Below are 17,191 nucleotides of genomic sequence, written 5' to 3'. Positions count from 1 at the left end.
AACCAAATCACACAAGCCTTCTGCACTTTCGCACCAGAGTCAAATACAAAGGAGCACACAGAAGAGTAAGCGAGACGGCAGACCACAACCTCACCATCCTCCATTTCCCACACCGCAGGCGCAAATCATGTGCATCGTTCAAAAGTATTTTTGGAAACCAAGAAGCTGGATTGGCAGAAGAAATAAACTCTGAAAACCTATTTTACTAATCAAAGTAACGTATACTTTATAAATTTCTTTACATATGATGTCTGATACCAATCTGAGATGCTTACAAGTCAGCACTTCTGCTGTCTTTTTCACTGTAAAGAAACCTGGTTTTCTAAAGAGCTCTCAATAAAATGCCTATTTACCAAGATAACATGGTTTAGGTCCAGAAGTATCTCAACGACCTAAACGACTCTGCAATTAGATTAAATGCTCGCTTCCCAATTAGATGAAATGCTCTCCTTGCACTGCTACTGTCCCCCTTCACTTCCCAGGCCTTACCTGTTTTGGATAGAGTTGGCAGCAACATGCATGGCAACAGCAGTTTCTTGAGTTTTCCGGTTCATGCCCCCGGGAGGGGGACACATCCCTGACCCAACCTGAGGTGGCATATTGGCCATGTTAGGGCCATAAGGCCGGTTGCCCATGGAGGCGTGACTCATCCTCCCGGGAGGGAGTGTGCCATAAGGTGGTATGCCAGGTTGCCCATGCATCTGACCTCCAGCACCCATAGGGTTCATGCTTCCAGCCATGCCTGCACTGGGGTAGTTAGCATTGGGCAAGGCATTATAGTTTGGCTGCCTGGGGTAGCCTCCTGAGAGGGGAAGGAGAGAAGATACAGAGACTTGGTTAGTGACTCACTGGCAACTCATTAATAATGCTCAACTCTTAAACTCTAAAGACATAAACAATGGGAATCATTCAATATTTGGTCTGGAAAGAGACCAATTTCATGGTCTCTTTAAAAAAACAACAAAACCTCATAGTCCATTAAAAAAAAAAAGTTTAAGGAGGGTGTGGCAGGAATGTATAAAGCCAGGCCTCAGTTGCCCCTCATCTTAAAGACAGCACAGCACAGGGCAAGGCTGGCTGGCAGGCAAGGCTGGCTATGCTGCTAAGCCAGGTCCTTCACCTCCCAGATTCTTCCCTTTCTACACACTCATCTTCCATGCTCTAAGAAATTCAGCTTGAGATCCATCTAGGGCTGATTTTGAGCAAATATCTATTCTATTGGGACTAATTTACTAAAAAATAAAAATTAATAACCAATAATTACCACTTACTAAGTGTTTGTGCTCTGTCTTGGGCTAAATTACCTTATCCTCATCTTACAGATGAAACAGAGGCTCAGAGAGATTCAAGGACTTTCCCATGATGGCAGTCCTGCTCTACTTTAAGACCTGGCCTGGGTGGATTTAAGGCAAACATAGTTCTACTCTTATAACCCAGATAGCAACCTATCAAACAAGGAACTCTTTTCTAGCCTCACCCCCATGTACTCCTGCCTGGGTAGTATACTCACCCTGTGGGCCGTACTGACTCCCCTGGGGACCATAGCTCCCCATGGAGTTCTGCTGGTAGGAGCCCATGCCTGTGTGCATCTGTCCTCCGGAAGGCTGACGTGGAGATAAGGCTGACCCGGGCTGGGGGGAACTGTACTGGGGCATCTGGGGGTTCCTCTGCATGTAACCTATTTGTGGGTAGTGTCCACACAGTTATTATCTCAGTACCATGGGAACGAATACTCTCCCTTATCCTAAGACTTCACCATCTACATTTTCTTTAGCAAATACTTACATGAAGTCTCTTATCTGTTGTATAATTATGTGCTCTTTTAGGCACCCTCAAAAGTGACATAGTCATTAACCCAGGGCATACCAACTGTTTCTACTAAATGGAGGTTTGAGGAAAAAAAAAAAAAGCAAAGACCCCTGCCCCAAATCCCTGATAAACGCTGTAGGATTTACAGGGTAAAGATTTGATGCTGAGTATTTAGTATTTGCTGACCAAATTAGGCACAATGGAGGGGTAATCCATCAAAACACATGACCAATAAAAATGGCTGTGGGGAGATATAATTCTGGAGCCACCAAGATGGCCAAGCCCATCCTAATTTCACAATCTGCTGCTGAGATTGTCCTAAGCTTCATGGTCATATAGTTCTCCAAAAGCTGTTGCAGAGATAATGAACCAAAGGTCTGCCTCTGCCCTCCACCCCTCTCCCTTGAAGCCCAGGCTCTCACCTCGATCTTGGGCAATGCTTGATTGGTTCATAGAAGGATGCATGATGCTGTCCGACTGGCCACTGGGTGGCCGAGGTGGCATCTGGTTGCCTGCTCCAGAGAGAGAAAGAAGTAAGCCGGTCATGGCTACACCTGGAAAACCTAGTCAGCAGGTTAAGTTCGAAGTGGAAATGGCTTCTGGGAAGGCCAAGAACCTCCCAGGATCACATACACTGGAGGATCCAGCAAAGGGGCTCCCATCTCCTTTCTTCAAATGCTGAAGGGAATCTCTCAGCCAGTGGAAGGCCGGGACTCCCTAATATCATGCGGGGGAGGAGGTGGAGGTGTGCGGGGGTCACAGCAGTCCTCTTTCCCTTTCCCCAGAGGTCAGTACTTGATAGTACCTGGCACTGCAGCAGGCGAGAGTGGTCCTGAGCGAGACTGAGCAACACTGGCAGGAGAGCCAACCGGGGACGGGGAGGGGCCTCGGATGCCAGGCAGGTGAGGGGAGGTATGGGGAGAGAAGGGAGACTGAGCTGGATTACTCTGCTCCCCTTGGCTGCTGGAAATCCCTGATGTGCTCACTCCAGGGCTCAGAGCTCCTTCTGTCCCCATGGGGAGATCATCTATTGAACCAGACAGATCCTGGAACATATACACAAGGATATGGATTAGCAATTTTGAGGTAGAAAGATTCTTTGTTCAACAATCCTACTACAGGATTAACATTTTCCTTAAACAGCCCAAAGTAAATACAGGGCACACATTTATGTACTCGTGATACTAGAGCTTACAGTATACAGCAAACACTCTATTAAGGGCTAGATACAGAATAGTTTAGACTCTGCAGCCCATACAGTCTGTGTCACAACTGTTCAACTCAGGCCATCAGAGTACAAAAGTAGTCACAGACAATTCGTAAACAAATGGATGTGATTGTGCCCTAACAAAATATTATTTATAAAAACAAGTAGCTAGCCCACAAGCTATTGTTTGCTGACCCCTGGTCTATCTACCAGAAGCAGATTGAGTACTTTCATCTTCTTTCCCAGCCCCAACTTCTATAGTCAAAAGAGAGCAGCTCTGTCAGTGAGCCTTTAGTTCTCTTCCAACGGGGAAACTTACAACACTGCCAGCATGGCACCAGGAGCTACAAGAAAATGTTAACAAGTTTGGGCAACATTCACAGATCCCCTCTGCATCAGATTATTATAACCTACATTTACCAAGAACTCACTCCAAGTTGCCATACTTTAAAACATAAGGGGTAGGAGGTAAGAAAGGGATATATTACACAGACAATTCCTTAACTGCCAAGAAGGCCTGGGACTACATTCCTAACACCTGGCCAATAACAGGGATGAACAAATGTTTGCCAACTGAACAAACCAAGTTTTTTTTTTTTTTTTTTTTTAGTTTTATGTTTCAATGAGAACTTGGTGTTTATTTGGGGGTTGTGCTTAGGGATTGTGTCTTGAATTAAACTGTAAAGAGTTCACTTTTCACTCTTAAAAAAAAGTTCACGCTCCATCAGTAAACCCCAAGGTTAGCACTTAGGACCTCAATATGAAAAAATACTCTGAAAAAAAAAAAGAGGGACTTCCCCAGCAGTTCAGTGGTTAAGATTCCACACTTCCACAGAAGGGGGCATGGGTTTGATTCCCTGGTCAGGGAACCAAGATCCTGCATGCCATGTGGCCCAGCCAAAAAAGAAAGGGAAAAAAAGGAAGATATTCACCCCAGAAAATGCATCCCCACCCCACCCCAGCCCCAATTTCACTCTCTGGCAACACCACAGGCTCAACATCATACATTAACTTCAAGCTGGGAACTAACTACACTTTGAAGAAAGGATGAAAGCTTTGGGAACAGGCTCAGGTCTGGGAAAACCCTAAGGCTCAAATGGTTAAGAAAAGAGTTCTCTTAAAGAGACACATCTGAAGAGGAAAAAAATCCAAAATGGCCTGATTTGAGTCTATTCCTATTCCCACAACAAGCTCACCTTGGAAAGTTGAGTTGGAGGAGATTCTGACCCTAGAGTCAGACAATAACACTGGAGATCAAGAGTACCTCTTACGCTCTCCCCAAGTGTCCAGGTTGGCTGGACCTTTTGCAAACCAGTTGGTTACTTTACTAGGTTGGGAGTATTTCTGCTGAGTTTTGTGGGAACAAAGCTTGCCTTGAAGGCAAGGCAGGCAGGTAGGTGTACATTTGTCTGTGTTCAGCTCTCAGGGTGAGCTGAGATTTCAGAAAATGCTAGCTTTTCTATAAGAAGCAGACCCAGTACACCATAGCATGCTTTAAAAATGCAATTAGAATTAGTCCCAGCATGGACGAGAACTTAAGAAGCCCTCCTCTAGGTAACACCAAAGGGCCTCTTTCTTTTCAAAGGACTAAAGCACCTGGAGTTCTAAAGAGCCTTGGGTTCATCCCAACAGAGGATTTCTTCCACGTTGAGGGCTAAGCTGTCCCAGGACACCTGGCTTCTGAACCAAGAAGGGTAAACCCAAAGTGGCAGCAAGATGACAAGAGGAGCCAACTGTGTCGGCCAGAAAAGGCCTCGAAAGCCACTTGTTAAGCCCTGGTCTATAACAGAAACCACAGCCCAATGCTCTGTTTTAGGGACCATGAGCTTCCCTCGCATTCCTTCCTACTGTCTCCATTCTTTACCAAACCACCAGCTTCTAGTAATAAGAGCTACTTGCTTAGAGGAAAAAGAAATCAACATATTTTGGAACAGAACAAGAATCAACGGTCCAGCCATAAGACAAGAACTCTTCCAGTGGCCTTGAAAAATTATTTTAAACATTTCTGTCTTTAATTAAACAAGTAAAACATGAACAGTTTCATGGTAAAAATAGCTCAGATAGTACACGTAAACTCAAAGTCCCCCTCTGTTCTCGTTTGGCTGCTTTCAATAGAGGCACCCTATTCCATTTGGTATATATCCTTGGACACCTTCTGAGGAACTGAGGAGGGGGAAAAAAATAAAGGATGTTCAACAACACTAATTATCAGGGAAAAGGAATTCAAACCATAACGAGCCTCATGTCTATTAGGATGGCTATTGACAAAAATAAAGAAACCCATTTTGGCAAGGATGTGGAAAAAAGGGAACCCTTAGGCACTGTTGGTGGGAATATAAACTGGTACAGCCGCTACGGAAAACAGTATGAAGGTTCCTCAAAAAATGAGGAAAAAAAAAAAGGACTACCAAGTGATCCAGCTATTTCACTTCTGGATATTTATCCTAAGTAAACCAAAGCAATCACTTAAAAAGATACACATACTACCATGTTCACTGCAACATGGAAAAATTATTTCCAATAGCCAAAGCAGGAAAGCAACCTAACCCCAATGACAGATGAATAAATAAAGGAAATGTGGTGTGTACACACACAAGAATACTCAGTCATAAAGAAGAACGAAACCTTGCCATCTGTGACAACACGGACGGACCTGAGGGGCATTATGCTGAGTGAAGCAAGTCAGAGAAAGTAAGTACCATACGATATTACTTACATGTGGAATCTAAAACAAACAAAGCCAGCTCACGTTGGTTGGCTGTCAGAGGGGGAAGGAGAAATGAGAAGGGAGTCAACAGTACAAACTTCCAGTTATAAAATAAATAAGCCAAGGGGGTGTGATGTACAGCACGGTGACTAGAGTTAATAAAACTGTATATCTGACATCTTTCAAAAGTTCTCATCACAAGAAAAAAAATTCTGCAACTATATGTTAGTCACTCAGTGGTGTCCGACTCTTTGCGATCCCATGGACTACAGCTCTTCAGGCTCTTCGGTCCATGGCTTTTCCAGGCAAGAATACAGGAATGAGTAGCCATTCCCTTCTCCAGAGGATCTTCCCAACCCATGGATCGAACCTGGGTCTCCTGCGCTACAGGCAGACTCTTCACTGTCTGAGCCACCAGGAAGCCCTGTAAACTTTAGGGATGACGTTAACTAGACTTGCAGTACTCATTTTGCAACACATGCATATACTGAATCATTACATTATACACCTGAAATGAGTATTATGTTGTAAGTCAATTGTATCTCAATAAACAAAAATAAAAGGAAAAAACCCTACCAGCTCACCGACCACTGCTACAAGGTCAGAGTAAAGCCTGCAAATGCTCCTTCAGTTAGAGTGTGTTATAAATCAGGCTCTCCAGAGACACACAGGTGAGTGTCCTAGTGCAGCTGAGGGATCCCAGGGGCCTGGAGGCCTGTGGTGGCAACGTGGCGGCTTCCTTCACAGAGGCACTCTGAGGAGAGCTGTCAGTTTTGGTAAAGTGCCCTGAGGCTCCTCTGGAGAAAAAGTACTAAATAAACCACTTGTCAACAGCAGCCCACGTGGACTGGAATGCCTGGGCAGAGAATAATAGTAGGGAAAGAATCAGCATTAATCTTCTTATCTCTCTCATTTGATTGGTATGAGGCCAGTCCCTCAAAACTACCGTTGTCATCAGATGGCAAGTGGTCAGGGGAGGGGTTGATTAAAAAAAGAAATTTTTAAGAATCAGAATGTTGGACTCCCCTGGTGGCATAGGGATAAGAATCCACCTGCTGATGCAGGGGACACGGGTTCAATCCCTGGTCCAGGAAGATTCCACATGCTGCAGAGCAACTAAGCCCCAGCACCACAGCTACTGAGCCCACACGCTAGAGCCCGTGCTCTGCAGCAAGAGAAGTCACTGCAATGAGAAGCCTGCACACCGCAACTAGAGAAAGCCCCCGCATAGTAACAAAGACCCAGTGCAACCAAGATAAATAAATTGAAAAAAAAAAAACAAACTTAGAATGTTAGCACAGGAAAGAACTGAGCATTTATATGAATATTAATGATCATTTGAGCATCTATGATGCTTCAGACATTTTATGGAAGTGGAAGTGTTAGTCACTCAGTCATGTCTGACTCTGACTCTTTGTGACGCCATGGACCGTAGCCCACCAGGCTCCTCTGTCCATGGAATTCTCCAGGCAAGAATACTGGAGTGGGCGGCCATTCCCTTCTCCAGGGGATCTTCCCCATCCAGGGATCAAACTCGGGTCTCTCCTGCATTGCAGGCAGATTCTTTACCACCTGAGCCACGCTATGGAGTTCCTTAATTATCCACAATTCTCAGCTGTAGATACTAGTACCACTAATACGTTAAAAAGGAGTAAGTTGATTCTCCGGGAGACATGCCCAAGCCACCCACCAAGTAAATGACAGAAATTAAGACTTTGAACCCAGATCTGCTGAACCCCAAAGCCTGTGTTCTCTCTCCATTATGCTGTGATACCATAAAGACTGAGGAAAAAGCATCACAACCTTGAGTTAGGAGACTAAAGCTCTTGGTACTTATCAGTTGTGACCTCGGGCAAGCTAGCAACAAGCTAGGCTTCAGTTCTATCACTTAAAACGACAAGATGACTGGACAAATCTGAGTCTGTGATGCCCCTGGGGCATTTGCAAGAAACTCTACTGGCACCACATGGTCAGGGCCATATGGAAAATGCAACACCAGCAGCAGTACCCTGGAATAAGAGACACAACACAACAACATGCGGCAGTATAAGATGTAAGACACACCCATCAGCTCCGGCAGCTAATCACAGGAAAAGTTTTTATTGGGAAATGAGAGGGAGAGGTAAAGGCGGAAGACTCCAAAAGAGGGCTCCCCGCTCCATCTACATGGACACTGCTCTAAACTCCATGTCCTTTTATTGCACAGGACACACCTCTGCTTTCTACCCTACAAAAAGCCAGTTTTTCAGGTCTTTTGTTCCACAAAGAGCTGGATGTCTGGTTGTTGAGTCAGACCTCAATGTGCCTAACGAGTTCGACTTTCTACAACACTTAGCACACAAAGTCCAAACAATCCAAGCCCCTGTTCGCTCCTTCTGCTGGGCCACCTTTTAGCATTTCAGGACTCTGGGTCTCAGTTCTCCCAAGTCCACCCAACAGGTGCCTTCCAGGAGGACTGCTGAAAAGAACTACAGCAATGCCCTGTAAGTGGAAAGATCTCTTTTCCCAGCTCTGCTTTCCTCCAAGCACAATCCTGCTGAGAGACAGGAGGTGAGGATCAGCCCACTCAGTGCCCTGCCAGTTCCAAGGAAGCAGCAGGGCCAGGGAGAATTTCCTCACGTGTTTCCAACGTGTTTCATGCATTTTATTGCTCATCTACCATGCAGATCAAAAGCGCTGGAGCAGGTCCAACTATTTCACACAGAATCTCACACTCCAGGCTGGCTACAGCCCCGAAAGCCTTCGTTTCTTCACTTGAAATACTGCCCAATGTTATTTTGGGATATGACCTGATAGAGGAAGCCCATAGGGATTCCATGACGATAAGCGTTCCAGCTGTGATTGGTTGCCCAGCCCCAGCGAGTGCCAGCATGGGTTTGTCAGGCTCTGCTGACAAACAGAACTCAGCAGCTAACACCTTCTTTTCACACCACAACAAAACCATGCCCGAAAATCACACAGGCCATACCTCATTGGGGGTGTGGGGCGGGGGTTTGCTAGTGCTCTCGCAGGAAGAGCTGCGAGTTCTAACATGAATCGGCTGCCTGACTGAGTACATTTTCAAGCAGAAAGATACCAGATCAGGGTTACAGAAGGGGGTTAAACAATCTCCCAACAGAGACTCACAAGGATGACATCAGTTCATTTTGCTGAGCAGATTAAACAACATCAATAAGGAAGTTTCATGGCAATGTTCAGTTCAGGGTTTTCTCAGAAATTTGGCTGAATCCTTGAGAAATGGAGCTTTTGTTAACCCCCCAGATGGAGTTCTCATATTCTTCACTTGTGAAGAGCTTTTGCCAAGCTGTGCTGACTACTGGCAGGGAAACCATCCACCCCAGGTAAATACTACACACACACTTGTAGTAAATGTGTATGTGTGCAAGCATGGGGTGCATGTGAATGTGGTAGGAACTTCACAACTCAGCCATACTCACTTGAATGACAAGTCCCGGATGAAAAAAGTCCAAATGCACAGACCGAAGAGACCAAATCTGCACTAGCACTCTGTCAGCCTAGCCTAACGGGCCCACGGCCACGGAGGGAGGCTGCTCCCAGGCTGGAGAATGGGAGGAAACCCTGAAGAACACAGAAGAGGCTGGGAAACCTAACCTTTGATGAAAGGCAGGTGGTAGGAAAGGAGGCAACAGTTTTGACAAACTTCAAGGAAAAGACAAACTTTAGGAATGACTTAAGACAAATAAGTTTTGGGGAGGCCTGATTTTTCATAAAGCCTTCTTTAAAGCAACATTTATATGTCAAGGATCAGAGGAAGAAAAGACTACCTCTATCAAACACCTCCCCCGCCCCAAATATTCAGTACAATGATTCTCTTTCTTTCCTTCAGTCTTTGCTAAATAGAAAGATGGGTGATCTGACCCACCCAGACTTGTTCCAATGAGGGGTCTTCGTCTAAGAGATTAAATGCCAACCCTCCCTAGAGAGCAGTATTGGCTGAAATGCCAGGAACGAATCAACACACAGAAGAGGCTGCCTCTTACTCCCCAGTCAGGGTTTAAGCAGGCACTAAGGAAGAAACGGGCTTCCCGTGTGGCTCAACGGGTAAAGAATCGCCTGCAATGCAGGAGACCAAGGTTCGATCCCTGGGTTGGGAAGATCCCCTGGAGAAGGGAAGGGCTACCCACTCCAGTATTCTGGCCTGAAGAATTCCATGGACTGTATAGCCCATGGGGTCACAAAGGGTCGGGCACAACTGAGTGACTTTCACACTTCAAGGAAGAAGAAAGAAAAGACAAGGAGACTGGCACTATCCTACAGTTTGGGACCATCATCCTGCCTGGACTACATTCACTGTGGAAAAGCAGAAACCGCTCTGGGAAAGGCTCAGAGAACTCTTATTTCTTACCCCCTACCCCAAGTTTCCAAAAAAAAAAAACAACAAACCCTCACCAAACTCCCTCTTCCCTTTTTCTACAGGTTATTACTCTGTGGACAATGAATAATTTCTTTCTGGTACCTTCTGACTGCCTGGTGGGGAATGCAAAGTAGAGAGAAGGTCAGACTCTTCTTGTCTCCAGGACGCTTTTCAGGGCCCACCCACCTCCAAGAAGAGATCCCATACATGTACATGTTGAATTTCATAAAGAAAGCTCTGGGAGACCAAATCTCCAAATTCAAAGAATGTTAGAAAGAGGAGTAAAGCAAGATCCTTCATATCTTCCTCTTGAAGGGACTTAGAACTGACATGAATACATAACTCTCAGGTGTTCAACCCAAGGGTACATGGCTGTCTCACACTTCATTCTCGCATCATTTTCTGGGGTAGGGATCATGCCCATTTTAGCAAAGAAGCAAGAAGCTCAGAAGTTAAATGACTTGCCCAAGGACAGAAAACTGTTAAACAGGAGAACTGGGTTTAAACCCATATTTCTGACTCCAAAGCCTGCACTCTTCCCACCATAAGGTGGGAGCTTGCCAACATCAATGGCTGGGCTCCATGCTCCACACAACATGAGGCAACAGCTTGTCTCCAGACATGCTGGGTGGTTAGCTACATGACTCTAAGAGGCTAACCTCACTCGGCATCACTTAGTTCTTTGCAGAAGAAAAGAGCAAAACCAGACAATTCAGCTCCCCAAGTCTACCATGCTGTGTGTCCCTCTCTTTCCTAGCCACTCTTCCTTACTAAACTTTCTTTCATGGTTATTTCAAGTCAGCCCTTTCACCTGTAACTTTCTTGATTTAAGCCTACTTTTTCTAAACTAAAGGGTATAGTACTTTTCCTCACCTCTGGGTCCTCAGAAGGGTACTTAATGGATGGATCGGGGAAGAGAATGACTCAGAATCCGGGGAGATAAGCAGAAGTCCCATGAAAGTAGCTATGTGATCTCAGCCTGTGCTCCTGTGCCCTAACCCTACTATCAGGCACAAAGGTGGGGCTCAGAGAGAGAAGTCAACACATTCCTGGCCTCCAGGTGGCCTCATCTCAGATAACTTCAAACCCCCACACTTTTTCCCTCACCCGGCCCTGTGACCACCCTTCCAAACTGCAGGACAATTGGGTCTTGCTGAGCAGCCCCAAACTACAACATGGGAAAGCTCCTTTCCAGGGGCATGAGCCAAGCAAGGTCCAACCCCCTGCCCACAGCCGTGCCCAACAATGGGGCAACAGAATGCGCCTTAACAGCACCGGGCAGCCCATTTCCCAGCCATCAGTGAGAATCGGGTGGGAAGACCAGTTGTGTGAAGTTGCACCACCAGTGCAGCGACTACAGACTAGAGTTGTTTTCTGCCTTGGGAACTTCAAAGACAAGAACAGCTTCGTGGGGGCAAAGCCTCCACAACCACAGTATAACTTCCCTGATCCCCCCCTCCCTCCACAGACAAAGCAGAGTCCCTTCAAGATCCCCCAGAGCCAAAGTTCAGGACTGGTGGCACTATGCTCAATCTGCCCCTCTCCTCACTAGCCCGTGGGGTGAGAGCCTCCAATGTTACTACTAATGCCAGGCCCACAAAAGATAAAATGCTTGATAAATATTACTCAAAAGCATCCTCTTTAGATCCAATCTCTATTAGTCTCTCTCTCTTCTTTAACAGTCCTTCCCTCACCCCAACACTGTACCTTCACTCTAGACCTCCACAGTTGAAGGAGGGACTCGGGTGTTGTCATCAAGGGAACTGACTTTCCCGACTAAAACTGAGAAGTGTAATGCTGAAAGGACCTCGGCCGCCTGGTAAGAACTCTTGACAGAATTGCACTAAAGGGAGGAATGTCTGGAGAGGAGGCTGTTGGGAGGCAGGTCTCTGTGTCCCTGGAGAAATTTCCATCTAATTACAAAAATACAAGAACCCACTGTCCTAATCCACCTCAGCAGAATCTCTTGAGGTAGGTCTGACCCTTTGAGTGAAGGTTGAGGGCGCCGCTGAGGTGAAAAGAGGGGAGAAGAAAGAGTGCTGGGCTGCTGGCATTCCTACAGTGGGCACCCCTTCAGACAGCAGCTCAGCCACTGCAGCAGCCATTGATTTTCCAGGGGTTGATACTCTGCTCCCACAGATCTGCTCAGCTGGAGGCTGAATCACATTGAGCGCTTCTGCTCATCTCCCTGCACTGGCCCCTCCCCAAACCAGTCAAACAAACACCAAACACAATGTGAGCTGGCAACAGAGAGATGGTGCTCCCCACACACATCCCCACCCCCAGAAAAATCATAAACACCAGTTCAAGGGAACCAAAGCTACATGGGCAACCCACAAGACGCTGCCTGGGCCAACCCACAGACCCCAGAGAGCCTTTTAATCCACTGCCCAACATCCCCACAGAGATCTTTCTAAAGATGCAGACGTTCTACAGAAAAAAATCCAGGTTCCCAACTTGTGAAAACAACAGATGCTAGAACTCCCAGAGAGCGCTGATGGATTGAAACCCTGCTTTCTGGTTTGTCACAGACCCCACCAGGTCCGTATGATACCCATGTTACTACCTGAGCAGTCTTCTGACACACACCCCTCCCCCTACCAGGGTTTCTCACTTAGGCCAAGACAGAGAATGTCTTCTCTAGTCAAAAACCACCTCCTGGCCAAAAATGTACAGCGTGTTCTAAGGGTCACTAGCTAAGACTCAAATTTGAAAAAAAAAAAAAAGAAACTAGGGCAGAGCTGGGTCTGAGTTAGAGCAGTCAAGACCGCTGCATATTTATGGAAAAGGGCTATTCTAATCCCAGCAGGAAAAGAGCACTGTAAAGCTAGAGAAGGCAAAGAAGTGAAGAACTCCCTACTTTCTCCAAGTCCTGCATTCCATCAGGAAGGCCAACCACACAGACCATGTTCCTTCATGGTCATCAGCTTGGATCCTTGAACTTGAGCAAGCAGACTAGGAAAAGGGGGGCAGGAAAATAACACAGAAAACACAGTAGAATTCTGGGTCTGAGAAGTGTAAGGGGGAGGGGTACTGCCTTAAGCTTCCACCTCCTTTGGCTGCTCCTCAGAAATATAGCAACCAGAAAACAAGGAGGATGCGATGTGCACCGGCGGGGAAGGTGAGCTTGGCACTGCGCTGAACACAGTGCAGACCGAGGTCTGGGGGGCTGGATGGCCTCCTTGGTTTGATATTTAAAGCTCTAAATGTGTATCTCCAGTGGTCTTCCTTACCATGACCTACAGGTCTAGATAAAATCCAAAAATTTAGAAGGAAGAAGTGGAACAAACAAATCTGAGTGGGAAATGGATAGACTCTTAAACCAGAAAAGACAGCCATCAACCCTGAAGGCCTTTAAAACCAAAAACACCAACTCTATATATAGGGAAAGACACGGTCAAGTCCTAAAGGTAGAAGACGAAGCAGGGGGAAGAGGAACGACGCGCACTCGTGACAGCAGTGCCTCTGCGCACAGGTCCTCGGACTACTGGAACTCGACTTCTCTCCTACCTTTCCCCCAACCATCAGGAGATCACCTTCTCGCATCTCGGTAAACAACATTCAGTGTTCTTCCCACATCAAAGCTGGCCTTCAGGAAGGGACAGATAAGCTGTCAGCTTACGCCTCCAATGCCCAGTTCCCACCTGCAACAAGGCGAGGTTTCTTAGCCCCCTTGGGAAAAGTCAAATGGGAAGCAAGCTAACAGCGTGGAGGTGAGCTCCACCTCAGGGCAATCAGAGATTACGTCACAATACCAGACAATTCCATGCTGACAGCAGGTGTGGAGGAGGAATAGGTTCTGGCTACCGAGGTAGACAGAACAAGAGATCAAGCAGTGGCCCCCAGAGGGACAGCCCTAGATCACATACCAGTTTCATCACAGCTTTTAGGTAGAACACCAAATATCTTAGAAATATGAGAAAAAGACAACAGAGCTGATTCTGTGCTTGATTTATCAGGTATGTTAACATAGCTCCACACCTATGGGTCCTCCCCTCTGGGCCCAGATTCTCACTCTGCTGCAGGGGGCCCTACTGGTTTCTGTAAAGACAGCACTGCTAGGCAAACTTTGTTCAAAAACCCCAAGATACCCCTCACCCTCTGCTGCTTCTCACCCTCTTCCCCAGAAAGACAAGACACAGCTTGGCAGTCCCACACCTAGGGGCTAGCTTTTGGATTTTGGTTGGTCTTCTTGAAGGAGGACAATGGCAGAACCAGGGTAGGTACCTCACTGAGGTCGTCTCCCAAACGGCTTTGCAGAAGGTTGTAAAAGCACCAACAGGAGAGAAGGGGAAGAGGAGATAAAGATGGAGGAAAGCCACTATCACCAAGGCAACTGAGTTCATCCATATGTTGACTCGGGAAATTCAAGAAATTCGAGCTTTTGAGGTTTCTTCCTTCCAGAATAAATGCTTCCTACATCTTCCTGGGGAGCAGACCCAAACCCAGAAGCTATAGTATCATTACCTTTGCCTAGAAGTTTCAATCTCACACCTCTCCATCCCACCTCCTTTCCTTTCTCCAAAGAGAAGAATATATGGAAGACAAAGTCTGTCTTTTTAATATGGCATTCTTCCTTCTCTTAAAGGAGCTTTTTGCAGATCCTTTATAGGAGTTGGTCCTAATAGTAAAAGCAATGGGCTAGAAGTCAGGGAACCCCATGTTCTCAGTTACTGAATGACCTTGGGCAACTCCTATACCCTTTCTGGGCCTTAGGTTCTCGTATATGTAAAGTGTGGGGTGAAAGGGGACGATGGTGTTTGTGTTAGTGTGGTGAATATTCTGTGGAGTAGCTCATGCTGCCTCCACTCTGCTCTTTTCCTAACTGCAGAGGTTAAAAAGCTAAAAACTACATTTCCCAGAATCCCCCTGCAGATGCTTTTGGCTACAATTTAGGTTCTGCTAATTAGAATCAGACTCAAGATTAGATCAAAGTATGGCAGTGGCCATACTTCTGTCTCCTTCCCTTGTTTCTACAGGAGCATTTTGGTTTCATCTTCCAGTTAACTGGGCGCTAGTTCTGGTGGCTGCAGCTGCTGCTGCTTGATTCCAGCTTACCAATCCCTAGATAGCAGACGTAGAGCACGCAAGCTGATAGTGGCTCCCAAGAGGAAGTTCCCTTGGTGGGTCAAATCTAGGTCTAGATCCCGATTCCCAGAGGACAAGCCCAGAGGCACGCTCCCTCAATCCTTCGACCAATCTTCAAGCCCTATTTGCTATATTAAACCCTTCTCTATTAAACTACCTAGGGTTTAGTATGGCCTAGGTTCAGTGTAGAAACCACTGTCTCTGACATAATTTTGTCAGACGACACGAAGAGTAGTTGTGAAGATGAAAGAAATTATTCACAAAGCATATTCCCTAAGTCAGAATCTTCTGAGGAAAAATGGGCAAGATGGGGAAGCCTAGAACTTTAAAATACATTTGTCCAGGACAACTTCCTTCACTTCTTCCCTTTTTACCATCTTCCTGTACTTTCTCCCTCCCACTCTAAGCTCTGGGGGGGGAGCTGAATGGCTCACAGAAGATGGAAGGCTGAGTCAGCACATGCTTTCCTTTCCATCCCTATATTCTCTGCAAGCTTTTACTCTGCTGAGGGTAGCATTACCTGCCCAACCCCAAATAACTATTCTCTGGGCTTGGGCTAGAGAGGGCACCAACTGTCTTCCTCAGAAGCAGGAAATATGTTTACATAATCCAGGGGGTAAAGAACCAGGGCACAGCCCTGCACAGCTAATGACCAAAGACACGTTTGGCCCATACAAGATCCTAGTTTATCTTCTTATACCAATTTCTGGTTGAAGTAACAAACCACCAGCTTCCTGTAGCAGGAGTGGGGACAAACTGAAAAAACAAGGTCAAATTCAAGTGGCATGCTTGGTGGGACGCGGTATTTCCCACCAGTCGTCAGCAATGTTAACTAAGCCCAGGAGCCATCACACTAGAGGTGAGGCTCGGTTAGTTTTCAGAATGAAGTTTTCTGAAGAAAACAAAAGGTTCCAGCAAGAGGAATCTGTGTGAGACACACAGGCAGGAAGCAGAGCTGAGCCACCAGCAACTAGAATAGAAACAGGAAACGGGCCCAGGAACAAGCATACAGTAATCTGCTGCAAGCAGCACCGGCTCCGGCAGGCACCAGGCAGTGTCAGGGTCGGAGCAGCGTGACTAAGATGGAGAAGCAGATTGGCTGGTCTGCCAGAGCACAGGCACTCTAGAGAAGGGATGACTACCTGCACAGGGTACATGCTGCTCTGAGCACTCTGGGCAGATGTGACAGAGCGGGTGGGGATTTCCTTTTTGAGACTTTGTAAGAGCACCTGGGTTACAATTCAAGGGGACCGAGCACAGATACACAGTCAGATATAAAGAAAACAGGTCACCGACCTCAGAATGGCTCAGCTTCTCTGGGTACCAAAATTGCTAGTGACATTTCAGTTATCCCTTAAAAAAAATAAGCCATCAAAAACTTAGGCAAAGACTGTTGGTCCTGCCTCCTCTTACCATGAAATGTAACAAAAGGGAACATAGTGTAAAACTTAAATCCTTCAAACATTCCAGTTTATTAAGCTTTTAGAGAATTTCTGTCACCTCTCCTACCCCTCACCAATAAACCTAGACAATGAAAAGCAGGTCCCCAAGCTCAGGCAGGTCAACAAAGGTTTACTAAGATTTGCCTAACACAGGTATCAGACACAGGTCTGAATGCTCAAGCAGAAGCACCAGCATAATGCTACACCAACATGAAGAAAATGGGAAGAAGTCCCAGAGAAGGTATTTCACAGCTAGGTTTTGAAGCCCAAGTAGAACTTTGTTGGACATTAAAAAAAAAAAAAGGTGGTGGGGGAAGAGTAATAGAGATGACACACACCTTAAGCCAAAGGACAACAGCTCTGTGAGGACCGGGAGCTGTGAGGAGCTTCAAGGCGCCCCCGAGTGGCCAGAGATGAGGCTGTGAGGCATGCTGGGAGTGGCGGATGGCCCCATAATAGGTTCTGGGCTGTAGGTACAGGGAGCCAGGGCTCCCAGAGCACACACAAAACAACTAGTTTACTAGACGTGGTAACATTTATTAGAGGAGACCGGTGGGCTACAG

General features: G+C 46.4%; 1 protein-coding gene across 1 annotated transcript in view; it reads right to left on the bottom strand.

Annotated features, from left to right (window-relative positions):
• ARID1A (AT-rich interaction domain 1A) overlaps window positions 1-17,191 on the bottom strand; it is a 68,572-nt gene that overhangs the window by 14,523 nt on the left and 36,858 nt on the right. The window contains 4 exon segments of the mRNA XM_070383321.1: window positions 490-802; window positions 1,511-1,678; window positions 2,232-2,321; window positions 2,615-2,855. Of these exon segments, the coding sequence (XP_070239422.1) occupies window positions 490-802; window positions 1,511-1,678; window positions 2,232-2,321; window positions 2,615-2,855 (812 nt within the window).

The sequence above is a fragment of the Bos mutus genome, chromosome 2 (genome assembly GCF_027580195.1).
Source record: "Bos mutus isolate GX-2022 chromosome 2, NWIPB_WYAK_1.1, whole genome shotgun sequence".
Lineage (NCBI taxonomy): Eukaryota > Metazoa > Chordata > Mammalia > Artiodactyla > Bovidae > Bos > Bos mutus.
Note: the sequence above shows the minus strand (reverse complement) of the source record. Positions and strands in the feature narration are given on the sequence as shown.